We start from the raw sequence: 17,926 nt of genomic DNA, 5'->3' as shown, positions 1-17,926 counted from the left end.
TTTCCACTCAACCCTCTCTGCCCCCTTGAGAGCCCTCTCACTGTCTCCTCATGCCAACTTTTTCCTTGCTAAGCCATCACTTTAAAAAAAAATATTTTTACTGGAAAGGCATATATGCAGAGAGAAGAGACAAAGAGAAGATCTTCCACCAGCTGGTTCACTCCCTAAGTGACCACAATAGCCAAAGCTGAGCTGAGTGGAAGCCAGGAGCCCCCCTTGGGGTCTCCCACACATGTGCAGGGTCCCAAGGATTTGGACCATTCTCCACTGCTTTCCCAGACCACAAGCAGGGAGATGGATGGGAAGCGGAGCGGCTGAGACACGAACCTGTGCCCATATTGCATGGTGGTGCTTGCAGGCAGGCAGAGGATTGCCCAGTTGAGCCACTGTGCCAGCCCCTAAGCCATTACGTGTTATCCAAGCATTAGACCTTCCCCAGCCCGCTCTTTAATTTGGATTTGCTTGTCCCCCCTGGTGTCCTGTATGGAGTTTGGGGTCTAAGGCTGAGGAGGGTCCCCACGGTAGTAGTGAGGCAAGGTAGCATGACCTTTCATGTTCAGGCCTGGTATGCTGGCGATTCCCTGATCCCTCCAGACCCTGTCTTGACCACTCCTATGTCTGCTACCACCCCGAGATGCTGACAGGGTTCCTTAGTGTCTGCTAAGTGAACAGCTCCAGGAAGAAGCAAAGCACAGGGCCGCTCCCCTGCTCCCTGGGGCCAGAGCTCAGCCATACGGAAATGCCGTCAGCCAGATGCACAGGCTGCAGAGGAAACAGTTTGGAAAATAGCCCATCTCTCCCACAGTGTCTGCCTCACTGCCCTGTCATCCTTGCACTGCCCCGAAGGGCCTGCCCCTCCCTCATCCCCTACTGCTTCATTTCTAACCTCAGGTCCTCACCAGCCTCACTACTGTGCTCCACCCACCACTTCTGGCCACTTTACGCACACTCCCAGCATGCCCAGGGCCTTGGCCCTGCTGTTCCTTTTTCCTGGAATGTTCCCCGAAGCATCACCCTGAGGCCTTCCTTGGCAACCCTTTCTAAGATGGCAGCGCCACTCCTGTCAGTCCTGACACTTCCTGTTCTCCTGCTGCCTTCACTGGGCTCCCTGGCACCAATCACCACCTCTCACCCTAAGTACTGTGCTAATAACCTTGTTTATTGGGCCTGACATGATGGCTCAGTGGCTAAAATCTTCACTCTGAATGTGCCAGGATCCCATATGGGCTCCAGTTCATGTTCCAGCGGCTCTACTTCCCATCCAGCTCCCTGCCTGTTGCCTGGGAAAGCAGTGGGTGGCCCAAAGCCCTGGGACCTTGTACCCTCATGGAAGACCTGGAGGAAACTGCTGGCACCCTGGTTTTGGATAGGCTCAGCTCTGGCTGTTATGGCAATTTGGGAAGTCAACCAATGGATAGAAAATCTTCCTCTTTCTTCCTGTACATCTGCCCTTTTAATAAAAATAAATCTTCGGCCCGGCGGCGTGGCCTAGCGGCTAAAGTCCTCACCTTGAAAGCCCCGGGATCCCATGTGGGTGCCGGTTCTAATCCCGGCAGCAACACTTCCCATCCAGCTCCCTGCTTGTGGCCTGGGAAAGCAGTCGAGGACGGCCCAATGCATTGGGACCCTGCACCCGCGTGGGAGACCCGGAAGAGGTTCCTGGTTCCCGGCTTCGGATTGGCGCGCATGGGCCCATTGCGGCTCACTTGGGGAGGGAATCATCGGATGGAAGATCTTCCTCTCTGTCTCTCCTCCTCTGTGTATATCTGGCTGTAATAAAATGAATAAATCTTTAAAAAAAATAAAAATAAATCTTAAAAAAAAAAAAAAAAGATTCTTTCGTGGTCCTAGAAGTTGCGCTGCTTGGCAAGGCTGCAACACCTGATGGTATATGTGTGGGCAGGGTCTGGGGATCAGTCAGGCTGGATTAGGCTGCTGCACTTCTGTGGGCCAATCAGACTAGGCTGCAGAACCCACTGGCAAGTGCTGGGAGTGGGTACGAGTCATGTCAGGATGGACCAGAGTACCCCCTGGCAAGCTCAAGATCCTGGGCTGGGAGCTGGCCTTGCAGGGGAACCGTGGGTGCTCCTCTGCTAAGCTGCAGCTCCCACTAAGGGCTAAGGGCTGGCAAGGTTGGACAAGGTGGCAATACCCATCAGCATAGATATCAGCCAGGCCTGGAGGCAAATAGGGCAGAGTTAAACTGCAGCACCTTTGGGTTTTCAGAGCCAGATGGGATACAGGATGGGCAGGGTTAGGCTGCAGCACATGCCAGCACACTCAAAAACCAAGATTTGGGGTGAGGCTTGTGGGGGCTATTGGGGGTCACTCCAACTAGGCCACAGTACCTGCTGCTGTGTCTGACTGGGCTTGTGGCATGCTGGGCTGGTATAGGCTACAGCACCCATTAGTTTGTGTGGTTGATGGGGCTGGGGGCAGAATTAGCCAGGCAGCTGCATCCCCTGGTTTATGCATTGGCTGGTGCAGATGACAGACCGAACCGGACCCTGCACTAGCTGGTGCACACAAGATTGCCTGACATTACATAGGTGAGGTTTCTTGGGAACTCTCCAACTAGACTGCTGAACTCAGACCCCGACCATGGGAAAAAGCATAAGATATTCTGTGGTCTGACTTGGGTGCATGTATCAGGATTAGGCCTCCTCAGTTGCTGAAACCTGTGCAGTGGATAGCACACCCAGATGCACTAGGGGACATGAAGGCCAGCTCATCTGGGCCAGCAAGAAGAGGTCAGGTAGCTCATCAGAGGACGGAAGGTAGAACAGGTTGGATGTCTCTCCTGACTGAGCTTTGCAGCAAGTGTCTGGGTCTGTGGATGTGCTGAGGTGGACTTGGTCAGCCAACAGACCTTGGTGTGATAAAGCCAGCAATGTTTCAGAACTATCAGAACCACTTGATAACACCTTCGACAGTCTTCCCCCACATCGAGGTGTCTAGGTGTGACCAAATGACTATTCCACAGCCCTGAGTGCTGGTGTTGCTTGACAGCTGAGTGGCCCCTTCCCCTTCCCTCCTGCAGATACAGTAGAAAAAAGAACAGAAACATTTGTCCCACCCACCTTTCTCCATACCTCTACCCTCCCCACCCTATGCATCCCTCTCAGCTACGTAAACAGTATTTAAAAAAATAAAATTAAAATAAGAAACATAATTTTCGAGTGGGCCCCCTTCATTTGTTTCATCCAGGTGCTTACAAGGTCCAGGACCTGTTACTTCTGCATTTCAGATCCCTCCTGCACACAAGGGTTCATTTCCATGGGCCTTTCCCTTGCTAGTTAGGCCCTGTCCCTCAGGGAACGTCAAGGTAGAAGGCCCCATCTCTGACAGTCATACTCTGTCCATCCTCACTAGACTTATCTGGGATGGACAGCTCTCTTACTAAGGGGAGGACAGGGACACTGTCCTGTCCCAGCACAGTACCCGGCTTCCAAGAGGCCTGTTGAGGACAGCTGTTGAAGTCACACCTGCTGAGAGTTCATCCCCGTTAGCAGATGTGCGTCCCTCCAAGAACACATTCCATTTCATGCCACCCCCAACTAAAGCACAAATCTGCCAGGAGACCCCCGAACCCCACTGCCTTCAGCTCCGACTGGCATGCCTTCCCACCACCCATCACAGTTTATCATCAAAGCTCTCCCTGCATGGCTCCTTCATCATCATTATCATTTTTTTTTTTTAACATTTCTCGTTCATTACCTGGCCTGAGAATTTGCCTCTCTTCGGGCTCACACTTACCCTTGACCCTGCTTCTCTTGCTGAATACCGCCGTGGGATTTCCTTAGTCCAGCCTGAATCACGCCTGCCCATGAAGCCTTCTCCGGCTACGCTGAGGCCACTGTCACCGCACTGTCCGAAAGCACGAAGCATTAGTTGTCAACCTTTCCTCTTGACGCTTCGAGGGAAAAGGCCTGGGCAGCTGCCCAGCAGGATGGGTGATTTGGTGATGTCCTCTCCCCCTCCCAACCTGCTGGTTCAATACCAGTTACTCCACTTCCGATCCAACTTCCTGCTCACACACATTCTGGGAGGCGGCAGATGACAGCTAAAGTGCTTGGGTGCCTGTCACCCTACATGGCATTTCAGGCCACATTTGAGGAGTGAGCCAATAGATAAAAGATTTTCTGTTTCTCAAATAAATAACAATAAACATCTTAAAAAGCAGATTAAGAATATTGCAGTTAATTCTTCCATGGGGTTAGTAGTTGTCGAAACTGACTTTTCAACTACAGAGATTCCGCATGCTAAGAACCGATTAATATTCCATTTGAGTTTGAAAATGTCGTAGCCTTCATTTTTAATACTTGTTTTAATTTCAGGACTTGAAAATGAGTAATGATTTCCCGTGTTCCTTTTAAATCACTGACGAGCCTGGGTTCCACCTCATTCAGTTCATGTAAAAGACAGATTTTGACTTTGGCCGGGGACTGGGAGGGGGGCAGTAAAGCTGATCCCAACGCTGGAGTAGATTCCAGAGGAAAAATCATTGTCTGACTTCGAACTGAAGATACCAAGTGCCCTGCAAGGCAACAAAGGGAGGAACTGCTATGCTTAGCCGGTGCAGCAAAGGCGTGCCAGAGCTAACCTTTGAAATGGGACGTCTATTGGCCTTCCCAGGACAGAGAACGGGCAAGGTACCGCTGCGCGAACACAAAACCTTGAGAAGTGAAAGGAGAGGCCCTCGGGGGACGCCATCATGGCCGTCTAGGAGTAGAACTACACGCTACTGTAGGTAAAAAGTAAAAACCCTCCGGAGACACCGTGTCCAGCGGCAGGGCACAAAGGAACAGAACCGTTCACGACAGTCCGCGACCGAGTTACGGCCGCCCGGGGAGGCAGAGGCCGAGCCATGCGCTGAGAGCGGGGACGTGGCGGGCAGGCGGCCGCGCCCACAGGCCGAGCCGCGCTGGGGCCGCGGCCCACCTACCATCCCCACAGCCCCGGGGCCAGGGCTGGGCGGGAAGCCGGCCCACGCAGCTCCGCGCGCTCGTGGGGACGTGGCGCTTTCCAGCCAATCCCTGCCGCGCCACCGTGGGACCAATGGCGGCCCAAGTGAGCTGCGCGTCAGCGGCGGGGCTGTGCAGGACTGGCCGGAAAGCCGGCGGCGAGGCGGGGCGCGGGGCTGCTTCCGGCGGGGCGGTGCTTGCGCGCGTGAGCCGAGCCGGTGGGAGAGCGGCGGCCGCGGCAGCCGGTGCGGCGGGAGCGACGAGGGGAGGAAGGGTAGGTGTCGAGGCGCGCGGTCCCCGTCCCACCGTCGCGCCCTGGTTCGCCTTCTGTTTGCTCCCGGGCCGCGCTCCGCGAGCGACGCGCGCCCAGCTCCTTCGGGGCCCGAGTTCTCGGCTGGCGCCGGGGTCCTGGGCCAGAGCCTGCTCACCATCCCGGGCCTGGCGTGCGGGAGCCTGGACCGACGAGCCCGCCGTGCGGTTGTCCGCGCGCTCTGGGCTGGAGGCTGGGGCCCTGCGGCTGTGTGGCCTGCTGGGTGGTGGCCTGTGCGTGGCCAGCCGCGTGTAGTGGTCCTCCGCGTGGGCCAACGCCGGCCATTGCCTCGGCCTCGGGCGACACTTTTTGTTTGCCTCCCGAAGGTCAGAGGGCAGCTGGACGGTGCTGCGGTCTCTGGACTGCAGCTCTGCGCTCGCCGGGCTGTCTGTATCTGACCGCCCAGCCCAGCCCAGGTCGGGGTGCAGGTGCCGACAAAGTCGTGTTCGTCTACTTGAAATGTGGGGGAACCAAGGGGAAGAAAGAACGGGTGAGAGTACCGTGTGAGGGTTCAAAGGCATCTTTTGTAACTGTTTACGAAGGAGAGGAGGAGAGTAGTTTTAAAAAGCTTTATCAGGGAAATGCATTTTTCCCCCTTAAGCTCTGTTCCTTCCAGCCCCTAATGCTGCTTTTTGGCCTGCTGGGTTCGGAAGCCGACTTAAGTCCCTCCTGCTGCCGTTAAGTGGTTTGCAAGTGTCCAGGGTACTTTTGTATCAAGGTGCAAACTGGTGGGCCTTTGATCTGAATCCCTCAGTGTGTAAAGCCCCAGTTGAATTGCATTCCCTTTCTGCCATGGACCATAAAGTTGGTGTTCCTGAATCAGGACTCCCATTGCTTCTGCTTTGTTTATAGTTAGAGCGGTTTGTACTCAGCTTGGAGCCAGAGAACCTTGGAAACTCCCGTGAAGTTCATCTTAGCTGTAGATGGGAACTTGACCACAGACGGGTACCTGTTTGACTTGATCCAGTCAACTTTAGCAACCAGCTGATAAGCATCTTTTGCAATCTCTGTGGTGTGGGCCAAACGCGGTTTCAGAGACAACCTGTAGATTGTGTCTGTGTTTGGAAGAGGTAAGTCAGCCCGAGCCAACTTAACCGTGGTTCAGGGTGCTCAGGTGGCATTCTTTGAAAAATTACGAGAACCAGGCACTCAGAAAACTGGCAGTGAGCAGACGGTGCTCGGTACAGCTTTTGAGGCCAGCTCCTCATCCTCTGCTTAGTATTAGTTTGCTTCCAGGTATCCAGTGGCTTGTGAAGAGATAAGCCCCTTATATACACCGCACCAGTCCAGCTCCGTACTTTTTGATATTAACAGAGTTCCTGTAACATGAATTGGCCCTGGCTGTCAGTAGGTCCAGGAACCGCCAGAGATATTGAGTTAGCAGTGCTTGCTAGGGGGCCTGGCGTAGTGGTTCAGTTGACTGATCCTCTGCTTGTAAGAGCACCAGCATCCCATATGTGTGCCAGTTAGGTCCTGGCTGCTCCACACCCCCCCCCCACCAGTTCCCTATTTATGGCCTGGGGAAGCAACAGAGGATAGTCCAAGTCCTTGGGACCCTACACCCATGTGGGAGACCCAGAGGAGACCCCCTGCTTTGGCGGGTGGTAGATTTTTCTGTGTCTCCTCCTCTCTGCAAAATATGCCTTTCCAGTAAAAGTAAATCTTTTTTTTTTTAAAGCGAAATGCTTGCTAGGCCATACAGCAGTAGGTATCTTGCTGAAGTCTTCAGTGTGGGCTTGCTGAAGCTGTGATTTATGGGTGAGAGTTGGGACAGTGGAATAACATTGTTGCCTCGGCTGGCTAACAGATCTGGTAGACGGAAGTAGGGGGTGGGGAGCACAGGCAGGCTGCTCCTTACCGCGGGTACCACACGGTTCAGTCACTTGGAGTGGGAGACAGTGCACTGGGGACTGTAGAGGGTGAATAATTTAGGTGATCATAGCAGTTCTCTCAGAAATGTAGCAAGTAGCTGAAAAGACAGTAAAAGTATCTTGTAGGTGTGTTAGGACAGGGGGATCTTGCCTCAGGAGCCTGGGTGTGAGGCCTGGCTGGCCCTGACTCCGAACCTGACTGCCTGCCAGTGAGGACCCTGAGAGGCAGTGGTGGCTCCTGCTAGCCTTGTGGGAGATCTGGATTGAATTCCTGGCTTCCCTTAGGCTGCCGGCCTTTGGGGACTGAAGCAGTGGGTGGCATCTCTTTTCTCTCACTGCCTCTTAAAAAAAAAAAGAAAGAAAAACATGGTTATTGCATGGAGCAGCACAGACAAGTTGCCTAAAGTTTAAAGAAACAGTACAGATAACTGCCAATATGAGTGACCATAGTAACTTTTTTTTCATCTAGACTCTTTGGCACTGAAGGAGAGTTGAACTAAAATAATTACCAAATTCTCAAGCATCTCAAATATATTACACATGGCCAGCAACATTACAGTTAGAAACCATAACCAAAGCTCTTGACCCTATGTTTAGCATAGCACTCCTGTGACAATTAGTTGTATGTGCACAACAGTGGTTTTTGGTTCTGCAGCCAGAAACAAAAGCAGATCTTGCTGGAGGTGGCTTGGTCGTAGAAATGATGAGACACGAGTCATACTTCCATTCCCAGAGCTTTTCATCACAAATTTGTACTGTTTTATACTCAGCTAACTTGCCAACATACACCATCACAGATAATGGACATTTGCTAAGGAACTGATGTGAATTCACTTCGCCACTAGAGCGGCATTGATGTCTGTCAGTGTGACTTTCATCACATCAGGAAGGACGCCGTTACTTTATTGGCAGTCCATTGGTGATACTTGTACTAACGCTGGCAAGTGAAACGTCAGGTGGAGAATAAGATGGATGTAGTTTCTGGATTCGGTAAGCTGGGCCTTATGGATGAAGTGCTGCCCGGCTCTGCCTGCGTGCCCCAGGCGGAGGACGCTGGGAAGCAGTGAGATGCTGCTGCGGGAAGAATGGCTCTCCTGGAGTGGCCAGCTCAGAGAACGGGAATTTATCACCATCACCACGCCCTCTTCTCCCATTTGTTGAGCAATGCATCTTTGGTCAAGCAGAGTAATTGTGGCATCACTGAACATTAATATTCTTGGAAATATTACATCTAAATTTCTCTGAAGCGATTTACTTTAGATGTTCTGTGATCAGTGGGTTTTTATCAGAAGTTGCAGGAAAGACCAGGCAAGTGGCAGTGAATGGTAAGTTAGAGTTTTCAAGTGAGTCTGAGTGCTAGAAGAAGTCACTGTTGAACTCCCACCCCCTAGTCTTTCCTCCTTCTCACTCACTCAGGCTGTGTATGAAGGTGATTCCATAGAAGGTAATGTTATTGGTGACATGCAGCAAGATGGTGTGCTCGTTGTCTTTTCTGTCCCAGTCCTTGAATTTATGCCAAATGTGATGCAGTCCAGTAGAAATAGAATATGACCCACATATAACACAAATGAAAATGTGAAACAAGTTAATGATGTGCTTTATTTAATGCAACACGTTACAAAATGCCATTTTTTCTATATAAAATGCTACACACGTGCCACACCTGAAGTCAGAATAACCACATTTTTTTAATGCCCACCCCGCCTGCTTTTTATTAAACAGCATTGCACACAATACAATGAATGTGTATATCCAGGTGAACCCAATGGTTGAGATTCATGTTTTATAAGACAGCTCCTCTGTTTTATTTAATTTTGTTAAAGATTTTTTTTTTATTGGAAAGGCAGATATACAGAGAGAAAGATCTTCTGTTGATTCACTTCCCAAGTGGCTGCTACAGCAGCAGCTATGCCAGTCCGAAGCCAGGAGCCCGGAGCCTCTTCCAGGTCTCCCACGTGGGTGCAGGGTCTCAAGGCTTTGGCCTGTCCTTGAATGCTTTCCCAGGCCAGAAGCAGAGAGCTGGATGGGAAACAGGACTGCCGGAATTAGAACCAGTGCCCGTATGGGATCCTGGCATGTGCAAGGTGAGGACTTTAGCCACTAGGCTATCGCACTGGGCCAAAAATAACCACATTTTCAAGTGCTCAGTAGACACATGTGCCAGTAGCCACTGTGCTAGGCAGTGCGGGTCTGGATTTTTTTCCCCCTCCTTGATGTAAGAGGGACTGGTGTTACGGGTGTAGCAAGTTAAGCCATTGCCCGTAACACTGGCCAGTCTGAGTTGTGACTACTTTGCTTCGGGTCTAGCTCCCTGTTAACATACCTGGGAAAGGAATGAAAGATGGCCTGGGACTTGAGTCCTCCTGGCTCCTTGCTTTGTCTGGCCCGGGTCCACAGGGATTTGGGTAGTGAACCAATCAATGGAAAATATTACCCTGCCTTTCAAACATCTTGATTTTTAAAAATGTAGGGCCCAACCTGGTGGTGGGTTGGGTAAATCTGCCACTGCCTACAATGCTGGCATCCTATTTAGGTACCAGTTTGTGTACTTGCCAAGCAGCTCCTGCCATGCATGTAGATTTCAGATGAAGCTCCTGTGATCCCCTAACTGACTCCCTACATGCCTGCAGTGGTGGGGAGCAGCCTAGGAGGCTGAGGGTACACAGTGTGGGTCCTGCGCTGGGGCGGCAGCCGTCTGCATGAGCCGTCACTGCTGCCTCCCAGCGTGCCTTCACGGCGAGCTGCAGTGCGGCTTCGGCACCGAGGTTGAGGCCAGCTGCTCTGATAATGGCACTGGGTTTTCTGACTGGCTTCTTCTCTGCCCGGGCAAATAGCTACGGCTCCTGTAGCTTTTGTGATTATGTTTGTTAGCTGTTGATGTGTGGTTGTGTTGAATAGTGAGGCAAATGAAAAGGGTCATTTAGTTTTCTATCATTTTGGGTGAAATGAAAAAGATGTTTCAGAAATGAACTGTGCTAATTTAGTTCTTCAACTGTCTTGGATAAAAAGTTGTGTTATACTGTTTTCACTTTTCACACATAAAATATCCTTTATCTTAGGGGAATATCCTTTGTTCCTGCTCCAACTTTGTTTCTACTTTATGTGCATATGGATTTACAGAAGTCTTGAACAGTTGGTTTGGAGTCTTTTAGTGTCTTCATAAAACGAGTCTTTTTGTTAAAGTTTGTAAAAGAACTTGTTATGTGTGGCACAAAGAGCATTTGTTTAATAGAGGGCTTTTTTTTTTTTTTTTTTTTTTTTGAAAGAGTTACAGAGAGAGGGACACAGCAAGACAGAGCAATGTCTTCCATCCAGGGGTTTGCTCCCCTAATGGCTATGATAGTTGGGTCTGGGCCGAACTGAAGCCAGGAGCCAGGATCTCTCTCCATCCAGGCCCCCCCTGTGGTTGTAGGGCCCTAGACTTGGGTCATCCTCCTGCTTTCCCAGGCACATTGACAGGGAACTGGATCAGGAGCAAACAGGGCTTGAACCTGTGCCCTTATGGTGTGCTAGCATTGCAGGCAGTGGGTTAACCCGCCATCCTTCAGCATCGGGCCTAAATAGAGGTTGTATAAAGTGCATATTTTTCATTGTCGCTGCAGAGAGAAGAAAACTCAATAGGACCACTGGCTTTGTCCATCAAATGCCTTTGGCTTTTATGGGTATTTTTATTTTAATAAAACTAAAGTTTTCTTTATTTTAAAGGCAGAGTGACAGGAGAGGAAATTCCATCTGCTGGCTCACTCCTCACATGCCTGCAACAACCAAAACTGAGTTAAACCAAAGACAAGGGCCGGGAATTCTCTTTAAGCTTCCCATATGGTTGGCAGGGACTCAGCTGTTGGAGCCGTCATCGGCTGCCTCCTTGGCCGATCAGCAGGAAACTGGATTAGAAGAGGAGGAGCTGTCACTCTGTACTCTGATCTGGGGTGCAGGTACAAGCAGCTGCCCAAAGCACAGTGCCACAAAGCCCTCTCACAGTTATTTTCAATCAGTGGTGAGAGAGAATGCCATGTTTCAGGGTGACAGGCCAAGGCAACAGTGGAGAAATGTTTGAAGAAATAGTGCAGTTTGGAGGCAGATCTGGGCTGGTAGAGACCTAAGAAGGAGATGGGCAGGACAGAGGAGCCTGTAGAGGAGCGATTGGAAGTTTGACGGGGGAAGTAGAGACAGTCATTGTGGCACAGTGGACAGAGCTGTTGCTTGAGTGCCCGCAGCCAGTCCAGCTGCCTACTAATGCACTGGGGAAGAGAAAGTTGTGGCACAGGCATTTGAAGCTCCTGGCTTTAGTCTGGCCCCATATGTTGCGCTCAGGGTGGAAGATATCTCTTCTCTTCTCTTCTCTCTCTCTCTCTCTCTCTCTCTCTCTCTCTCTCTCTCTCTCTCTCGACTATCCCTTTCAAAAACAGTAAATTTTTGCAAAAAGAGAGGGTGAGGAGGAAGAAAGATGAGTGCCTGATAAAGGTAGACTTTGGCTTTTAATCCTCTCTGGGATTCTTTCTGTGTCCTTGTTTCAAGATGTTAAACCTCAAAGATAAATGTAATTTTCTCTGTATATCACAAAGCAAATCGATCTGTTAGAAAGGTACTTTGTATGTAGAGTATCCTTTTTAGGCATTGCTGGTGTTGGGGGGCTTTGCAGGAGGTGATGGGGTATTGCATTTTGCTCTGAGGATGTAACTGACTTTATGAAATGATTCTAAGTGTGAGTGTGGGCATGCATCCTGCCTGCATCTGGTATTAGAGCCAGTTGGATTCCTGCTGTTGCACTGTTGGTCCTGCTTACTGAGGCGTCCCCTGGGGCACAGCAGGTGAGAGCTCAGCTGCCCGCTCAACAGACCGGATGGACTTCTGGGCTCCTGACTTCAGTCTGGGCTGTTTTGTGCAGTTGGGGCGCGAGCTAGCAGGAGGGTTGATCTCTGTCTCTTTGCCTTAGTCACAAGGAAAATCTCCAAGTGACTCTCCTGTAAGCTTGCAACTTTGTACATGTTGCTGGGATATGTCATAGAGGATCACAGGATAATCCTGTTTTTATTTCTAAAGTTTTATATAAGGAATTACTTTTTAAGGAACGTATGAGCGTTGTTGTTTAGTCACTGCTGGCGACAGGTGTCTGCAGAGAGGAGTTCAGGAAGGTGCCAGGCCCATCAAGGGTGCCACGCTGCCTCAGCGGGAAAGGCACGCGCTCTGGGGTACTGGCACTGTTCTCGGCTGGTCAGCAGCGCACGGACAAGCTCTTCGTGTTTGATAGAACTGCTGTTCTCCTGTCCTGCCATCAGATCTCTGCTTCCTCTGTCATCTCCTCCCCCAGTGTGACAAGGACAGGATGATTTCAGCACCCATGACAGGGCCGTTGTCCTCTCCATCAGACACCCAGGGGCTGCAGTGTAATCCTCAGAGGCCCCTGCTCCTTGTTCTGGGCCACAGTCTGCAGCATGGGCAGGAAGTGCTGCAAGACCAGAACCAAGACCTCCATCTCATCTTGCTTGGGTCCCACAGGGCCATCACCACATCCCTGCACTGGCAGTGCAGGGTCTCGCTGTCACCTGTCCAGTCCAACAGCTAGGACCCCTGGTGCAGTCACATCCCCCTCCCCCCAACCCCCAAAAAGGTTTCTTTTTCTTTGAAAGGCAGATTTTACAGTGAAAGAGGTCTTCATCCACTACACTGTTCATTCCCCAGATGGCTGCTGTAGCCGCATCTGGCTTATTCAAACTAGGAGCCAGGAGCATCTTTGCAGGTCTCCCGTGTGGGTACAGGGGCCCAAGGACCTGGGGCATCCCCCCACTGCTTTCCCAGGTCATAAGTACAGAGCTGAAATGGAAGTGGAGTAGCTGGAATATGAGCCAGCATCCAAATGGGATGCCAACACGGCAGGTGGAGAATTAACATTCTAAGCCACAGTGCCACCCTGAACTAGTACATTTTGACTGCTTGGTTCTAGGGGATGTTTTTCACCATTCTTTATTTTGAAGAAATCTTCGTGTAAACTTCCCACCATTGGTAAGCTATGCTATGCTATGCTGTTAGTTTACGGAAGCCGAAGGGCTCTGCAAACCCCAGCTAATACAGTGGAGCTTCACTTAGCTACTAATTTGAGGTAAGAAAGAAGGTAGATTGAAAGACATGTAATATGTCTGACATTATAGCTTCCTTACCCCAGTACAGTTCACTTCCTTTCTTCTATCTAGTTCCCAAAACTTTCAGGCAGGATTTAATATATGCACTGTTTTGTTTTTTCTTTTAAGATTGATTTATTTTTATTAGAAAGGCAGATAGATATACAGAGAAGGGGAGACAGATATTCTGTCTGCTGGTTCACTCCCCCAAGTGGCTGCCACAGCTGGAGCTGAGCTGATCTGAAGCCAGGAGTTTCGTCTGGGTCTCCCACGCGGGTGCAGGGTCCCAAGGCTTTGGGCCGTCCTCTGCTGCTTTCCCAGGCCACAAGCAGGGAGCTGAATGGGAAGTGGAGCAGCTGGGAAACAAACCAGCAACCATGTGGGTTCCCTGAGCATGCAAGGTGAGGACTTTAGCTACTAGGCTATCATGCCAGACCTGCAGTTTCTGCATTTTAAATATTCTTTAAGGTCAGATTTACTGTGGTAGTTTGAAAGTTTGTTAGAGTAGTGCTCAGTGTGGCTGCAGCAAAGCAGCCTTCAAAAAATCCTAATGGCCAGGCTTTGCCCCCCATGGCATCTGAAAGACTGAGGGGGCCAGAGAGCAGATACTGTCTGTGTTGGGTAACTCCCCAAACGTCTGCCAGACTAAAGCCAGGAGCCTAGAACTCCATCTTGTACCCGTGTGCCAGGGGCCCAAGCACCTAGGCCATCTTGCACTGTGTTCTCAGGTGCATCAACAGGGAACTGGGTGGGAGCAGAACAGCTAGAACTAGGGGGGTATTCTGATATGGGGTACCATGTCATTGCACGTGATAGTGCCTCATGCTGCACCACAAGCCAGGCTACATCCCAGGTATTTTTGTTTGATTAGAGGAGGAATTCAGGAGTCTCGGATGATTCTAAGGTGCAGTCTGGGTACAGATGCTTGGAGTTACAAGCTCGGCTAAATGAATTTTGTTACATTTGTGATTATTTGCATATATGATCTAGATTAGCTACTTCTGCTAGAGACATGCTACGGAAATTGAAACCTGCGGCTGGTGCAGGGTCCCAAGGCTTTGGTCCATCCTCGACTGCTTTCCCAGGTCATGAGCAGGTAGCTGCATGGAAAGGTGGGCCACTGGGATACGAACTGGTGCCCATATGGGATCCTGGTGCGTGCAAGGTAAGGACTTTAGCTACTGTGCTGTACCCAAAAACTAAATCTTTAGGGAAAAAAGAAAAAAAAAAGGAGGAGGTAGATGTATTCTCATAGGTCTGGAGGTTAAAGATTTGCAAACAAGGTGACCGCAAGACCGTGCTCTCGGATGGTCCTGAAAAAATCCACCTGTCTCTTCCTGCCTGCACTCCCTGGGGTTCCCTGATGCCTGGGAAGGCATTCTGCACCCTGTGTCTGAGTCCACATTTCTTTTTATGAGATACAAGTCACTGCATCAGGGCCCACCCTAATCCAGCATGGCCTCAATTTGGCTTGATTGCATCCTCAAAGACCTCATACCAGATAAGGTCACAGTCAAAATCCCAAGGTAGTAGGGTTTAGGCATAAGGAGAGATGAGAGAGAGATGTGGTAAGTCACACTGAAATGGAAAGGATACTATTGTGTGGTGACAGATTGATTGCTTTAGCCTACATAGAACCTTCACTTGGTTTGAAGTTTTGCACTCAGGGAATCTCTGCTCTCCGCCCCCAAAAGCAGGTAGGGCCTGAAAATTTCGACTCCAGTTTTGTATGCCTGGATGGGTAAGGACAGCTCAGGGTTGAGTAGACTAGGGGAACTACTGAGTAGTTGATTGGTTCCTAAACTGGTGATCCTGGGAACCTTGCTGCTAAGGGCCGTTGAATCCTTATAAGCTCACTCGTGGAGCACAGAGTTACCAACTTAAAGATCGGCTTGCTAGGGGCCAGCATGATGGCTCCACTGCTAATCCTCCACCTGCAAGCACTAGCGTCCCAGCTGCTGCACTTTCCTGCCTGTGGTCAGAGCCTTGGGACCCACACCCGTGCGGGACACCTGTAAGGTTCAGGCTCTTGGCTTCATTATCAGTTCAGCTCTGGCCTTTGTTGCTATTTGAGAAGTGAGCCAGCAGGTGGAAGACTTTCTCCTTTCTATAAATATGCTTTTCAAATAACAATAAGTAAATCTTTTTAAAAATCAGCTTGCTGGGGCCTGGTGTTGTAGGATGGCAGGTTACAGCAACACCTGCATTGCCAGCATCCCCTGCTTTTGTTGCCTTTTGGGGAATGAACCAACAGGTGAAAAGTGGATCTTAGTATTGCTCGAACCCCTCTCCTTTCCCTTCCTCTCCCCCAAAGCGCTGCCTTTCAAATAAATAAAACTAAGTGTGTGTGTGTGTATAAGCAGCCTGCTATGGATTTATTGCATTTCAGGTTTTGGGCTATTACTAGCTTAGCAGGGCCAAATCAGTTATTTAAAACTACATGTAATTGGGCTTGGCAGCGTGGCCTAGTGGCTAAGGTCCTCGCCTTGATCCCATATGGCCGCTGGTTCTAATCCCGGCAGCTCCACTTCCTCTCTATCTATCCTCCTCTCAGTATATCTGACTTTGTAATGAAAATAAAATAAATCTTAAAAAAATTTAAAAAAAAAAAACTACATGTAATTGAAATCAACTTCACAGATTTTAAATAAATTGAGGAAGCTTTAGGAGTGATTTTAATAACCCACCAGGTTTGAAGACATGCAAGTAAGAGATTAAGTGAGAAGTTAAATCTTGATTCTTCTGCTTTTATTAATGCTTGTGAACTTGGAGAAGGATTAAAATTATGATTTGGTAGTCTTCTTCTCAACCTACAGTTAGATGAAGAAAACCGGTGCACCTCTCCCAGCATGGAAGGTCTGATAATCCATTGCATTTATTTTATGGAGGAAGCAGTGATATTTGGGATAGTGTAAGTGACTTGCATAGATTGGTGTGTCATTAGTAATGTTACTAGGGCGCTGCTTTCTTGTTTGTCATGACCCGTACTGTCTCTGGATTAACTGCCTTTCATTTTTTTTAGGATCTGGTTGTCATGGAGCTGCGTCAGCTTCTTGTGTGCCTGTCCCTGTGCACAGCCTTGGCCTTGAGCAAGCCCACAGAGAAGAAGGACCGCGTGCATCATGAGCCTCAGCTTAGCGACAAAGTTCACGACGACACTGAGAGCTTTGATTACGATCATGATGCCTTCCTGGGTGCTGAGGAAGCAAAGACCTTTGACCAGCTGACACCGGAAGAGAGCAAGGAGAGGCTAGGGTAAGGTGCCTTCTCTTGGGGGCTAATTAGGGTAATGCCGTGCTTTGTATGTCCTCTCCCCATTTATGGCACCAGTAAAGCTGTGTTGAGCTACATCTTCTGAAGCTAACCACACAATTGCTGCTCCTGAAATAGAATTAGTGCCTGCTTGCCTAAGTTTCTCCATGGAGTGGGATCACATTCTACAAAGCAAAATCGTTTTGCGTCAGATGTGCTGAGGGCTCCTGCTGCATCCTGCTGGTCCTGGAAGAACATACGTGGGGACCTCTGCTGGTGGTTTGGTTTTTTGTTTTAATCTGGACCATTTGTTCACAGTTGCCCAACCCACATCTTAGAGTGGCTAATAAACTACACATTGGACCCCTGGAGTATTTTCTGTAAAGTTTGTGATTTCCAAGGATGTCCTTCAGTCTCAGATATTTGCTTAATTAAAAAAACAAAACCCCAACCGACTGAGCGTGATTAGTGATCCTGGTGTCACCATGGTGCCTGGCCATGCTTGGGCTCCTGGGCTCTCTGGCTCTCTCAACAGGCAACCCTCCCTAGGAGTTCAGTGCCAGGGTTCCAGTGGACCGTTTCTACCTGGAGTTCTGAGACCTCTTGGTTCTCCCAGAGCCTTGCTTTTTAAAAAGATGCAGGTTTTCTCCTCAACAAGCGTGCTGGGACGGCTTTCTGATCTGTATCCAGCAGGTGTGTGTGAAAGTTGTAGACAGTGCTTTCCAAAAAAATGTTTTACCAGCATGGGTAGCTCTATAAAATGTTATTGTAGGTTTGCTTTTGAAAATACCACAGAATAAAAGAATAAATTTAGTCTTTCACTTGATTATCTGCTTACCAAAAAATGCAGTATTTTATCCCTCAGCACTGGCAGAAGTAATCAAAAGATTTTGCTGCGTAGAATGACCAATCTTCCCAAAACATTTGGGAGTAGATGTGGGAAGCATACATCCGCCGCCTCCCACTGCGAGTTGCTTTTCCAGCGCGGAGAGATTGTGCTCACTTTGTATTAATCCCATAACTGCACTAACATTCCAGACTAAAAATGGAGCTGCACAAAGATGATCCCAGTTGTAATGTCACACCTATCAGTAGTACGTGTATCCCTCCCCTGTTCAGCCTGCACACATCTCTTCCCGACTTGCTCCACAGAAAGGGCCCTTAGCTTGGTGTACTTGACTGAGGCTGTTCTGGCTTTTGTCAGGTAACAGAAGAGCTGCTGGCCCCGTTTTCAGTAGGGAAAAAGACTTTTACATCATAAAGTGAGTATTATCAGAGATTGAACACATCAGCAGCTGCAGTGTTCTGTTAGACTGAGACGATAAAGTCCGGTTGACTGGATAAGTCTTGCTTCTAAATTTTGGCACTAACCCTAGGCACAGATATACCATTGAAAACAAAAGCCCAGGT

The 17,926-nt window shown here is 49.6% G+C and overlaps 1 protein-coding gene across 2 annotated transcripts in view; it reads left to right on the top strand.

Annotated features, from left to right (window-relative positions):
• The first annotated feature begins 5,107 nt into the window (after positions 1–5,107).
• The window catches only part of CALU (calumenin), a 30,461-nt gene continuing 17,642 nt past the window's right edge, over positions 5,108–17,926 (top strand). For both annotated transcript variants that reach the window (XM_058655038.1, XM_004592515.4), the window contains exons 1-2: positions 5,108–5,238; positions 16,287–16,519. In XM_058655038.1, the coding sequence (XP_058511021.1) occupies positions 16,299–16,519 (221 nt within the window). In that variant the 5' untranslated portion in view covers positions 5,108–5,238; positions 16,287–16,298. The remainder of the gene's footprint in view (positions 5,239–16,286; positions 16,520–17,926) is intronic.

The sequence above is a fragment of the Ochotona princeps genome, chromosome 25, assembly GCF_030435755.1.
Source record: "Ochotona princeps isolate mOchPri1 chromosome 25, mOchPri1.hap1, whole genome shotgun sequence".
Classification (NCBI taxonomy): Eukaryota; Metazoa; Chordata; class Mammalia; order Lagomorpha; family Ochotonidae; genus Ochotona; species Ochotona princeps.
This window is presented reverse-complemented; position numbering and strand designations above follow the sequence as displayed.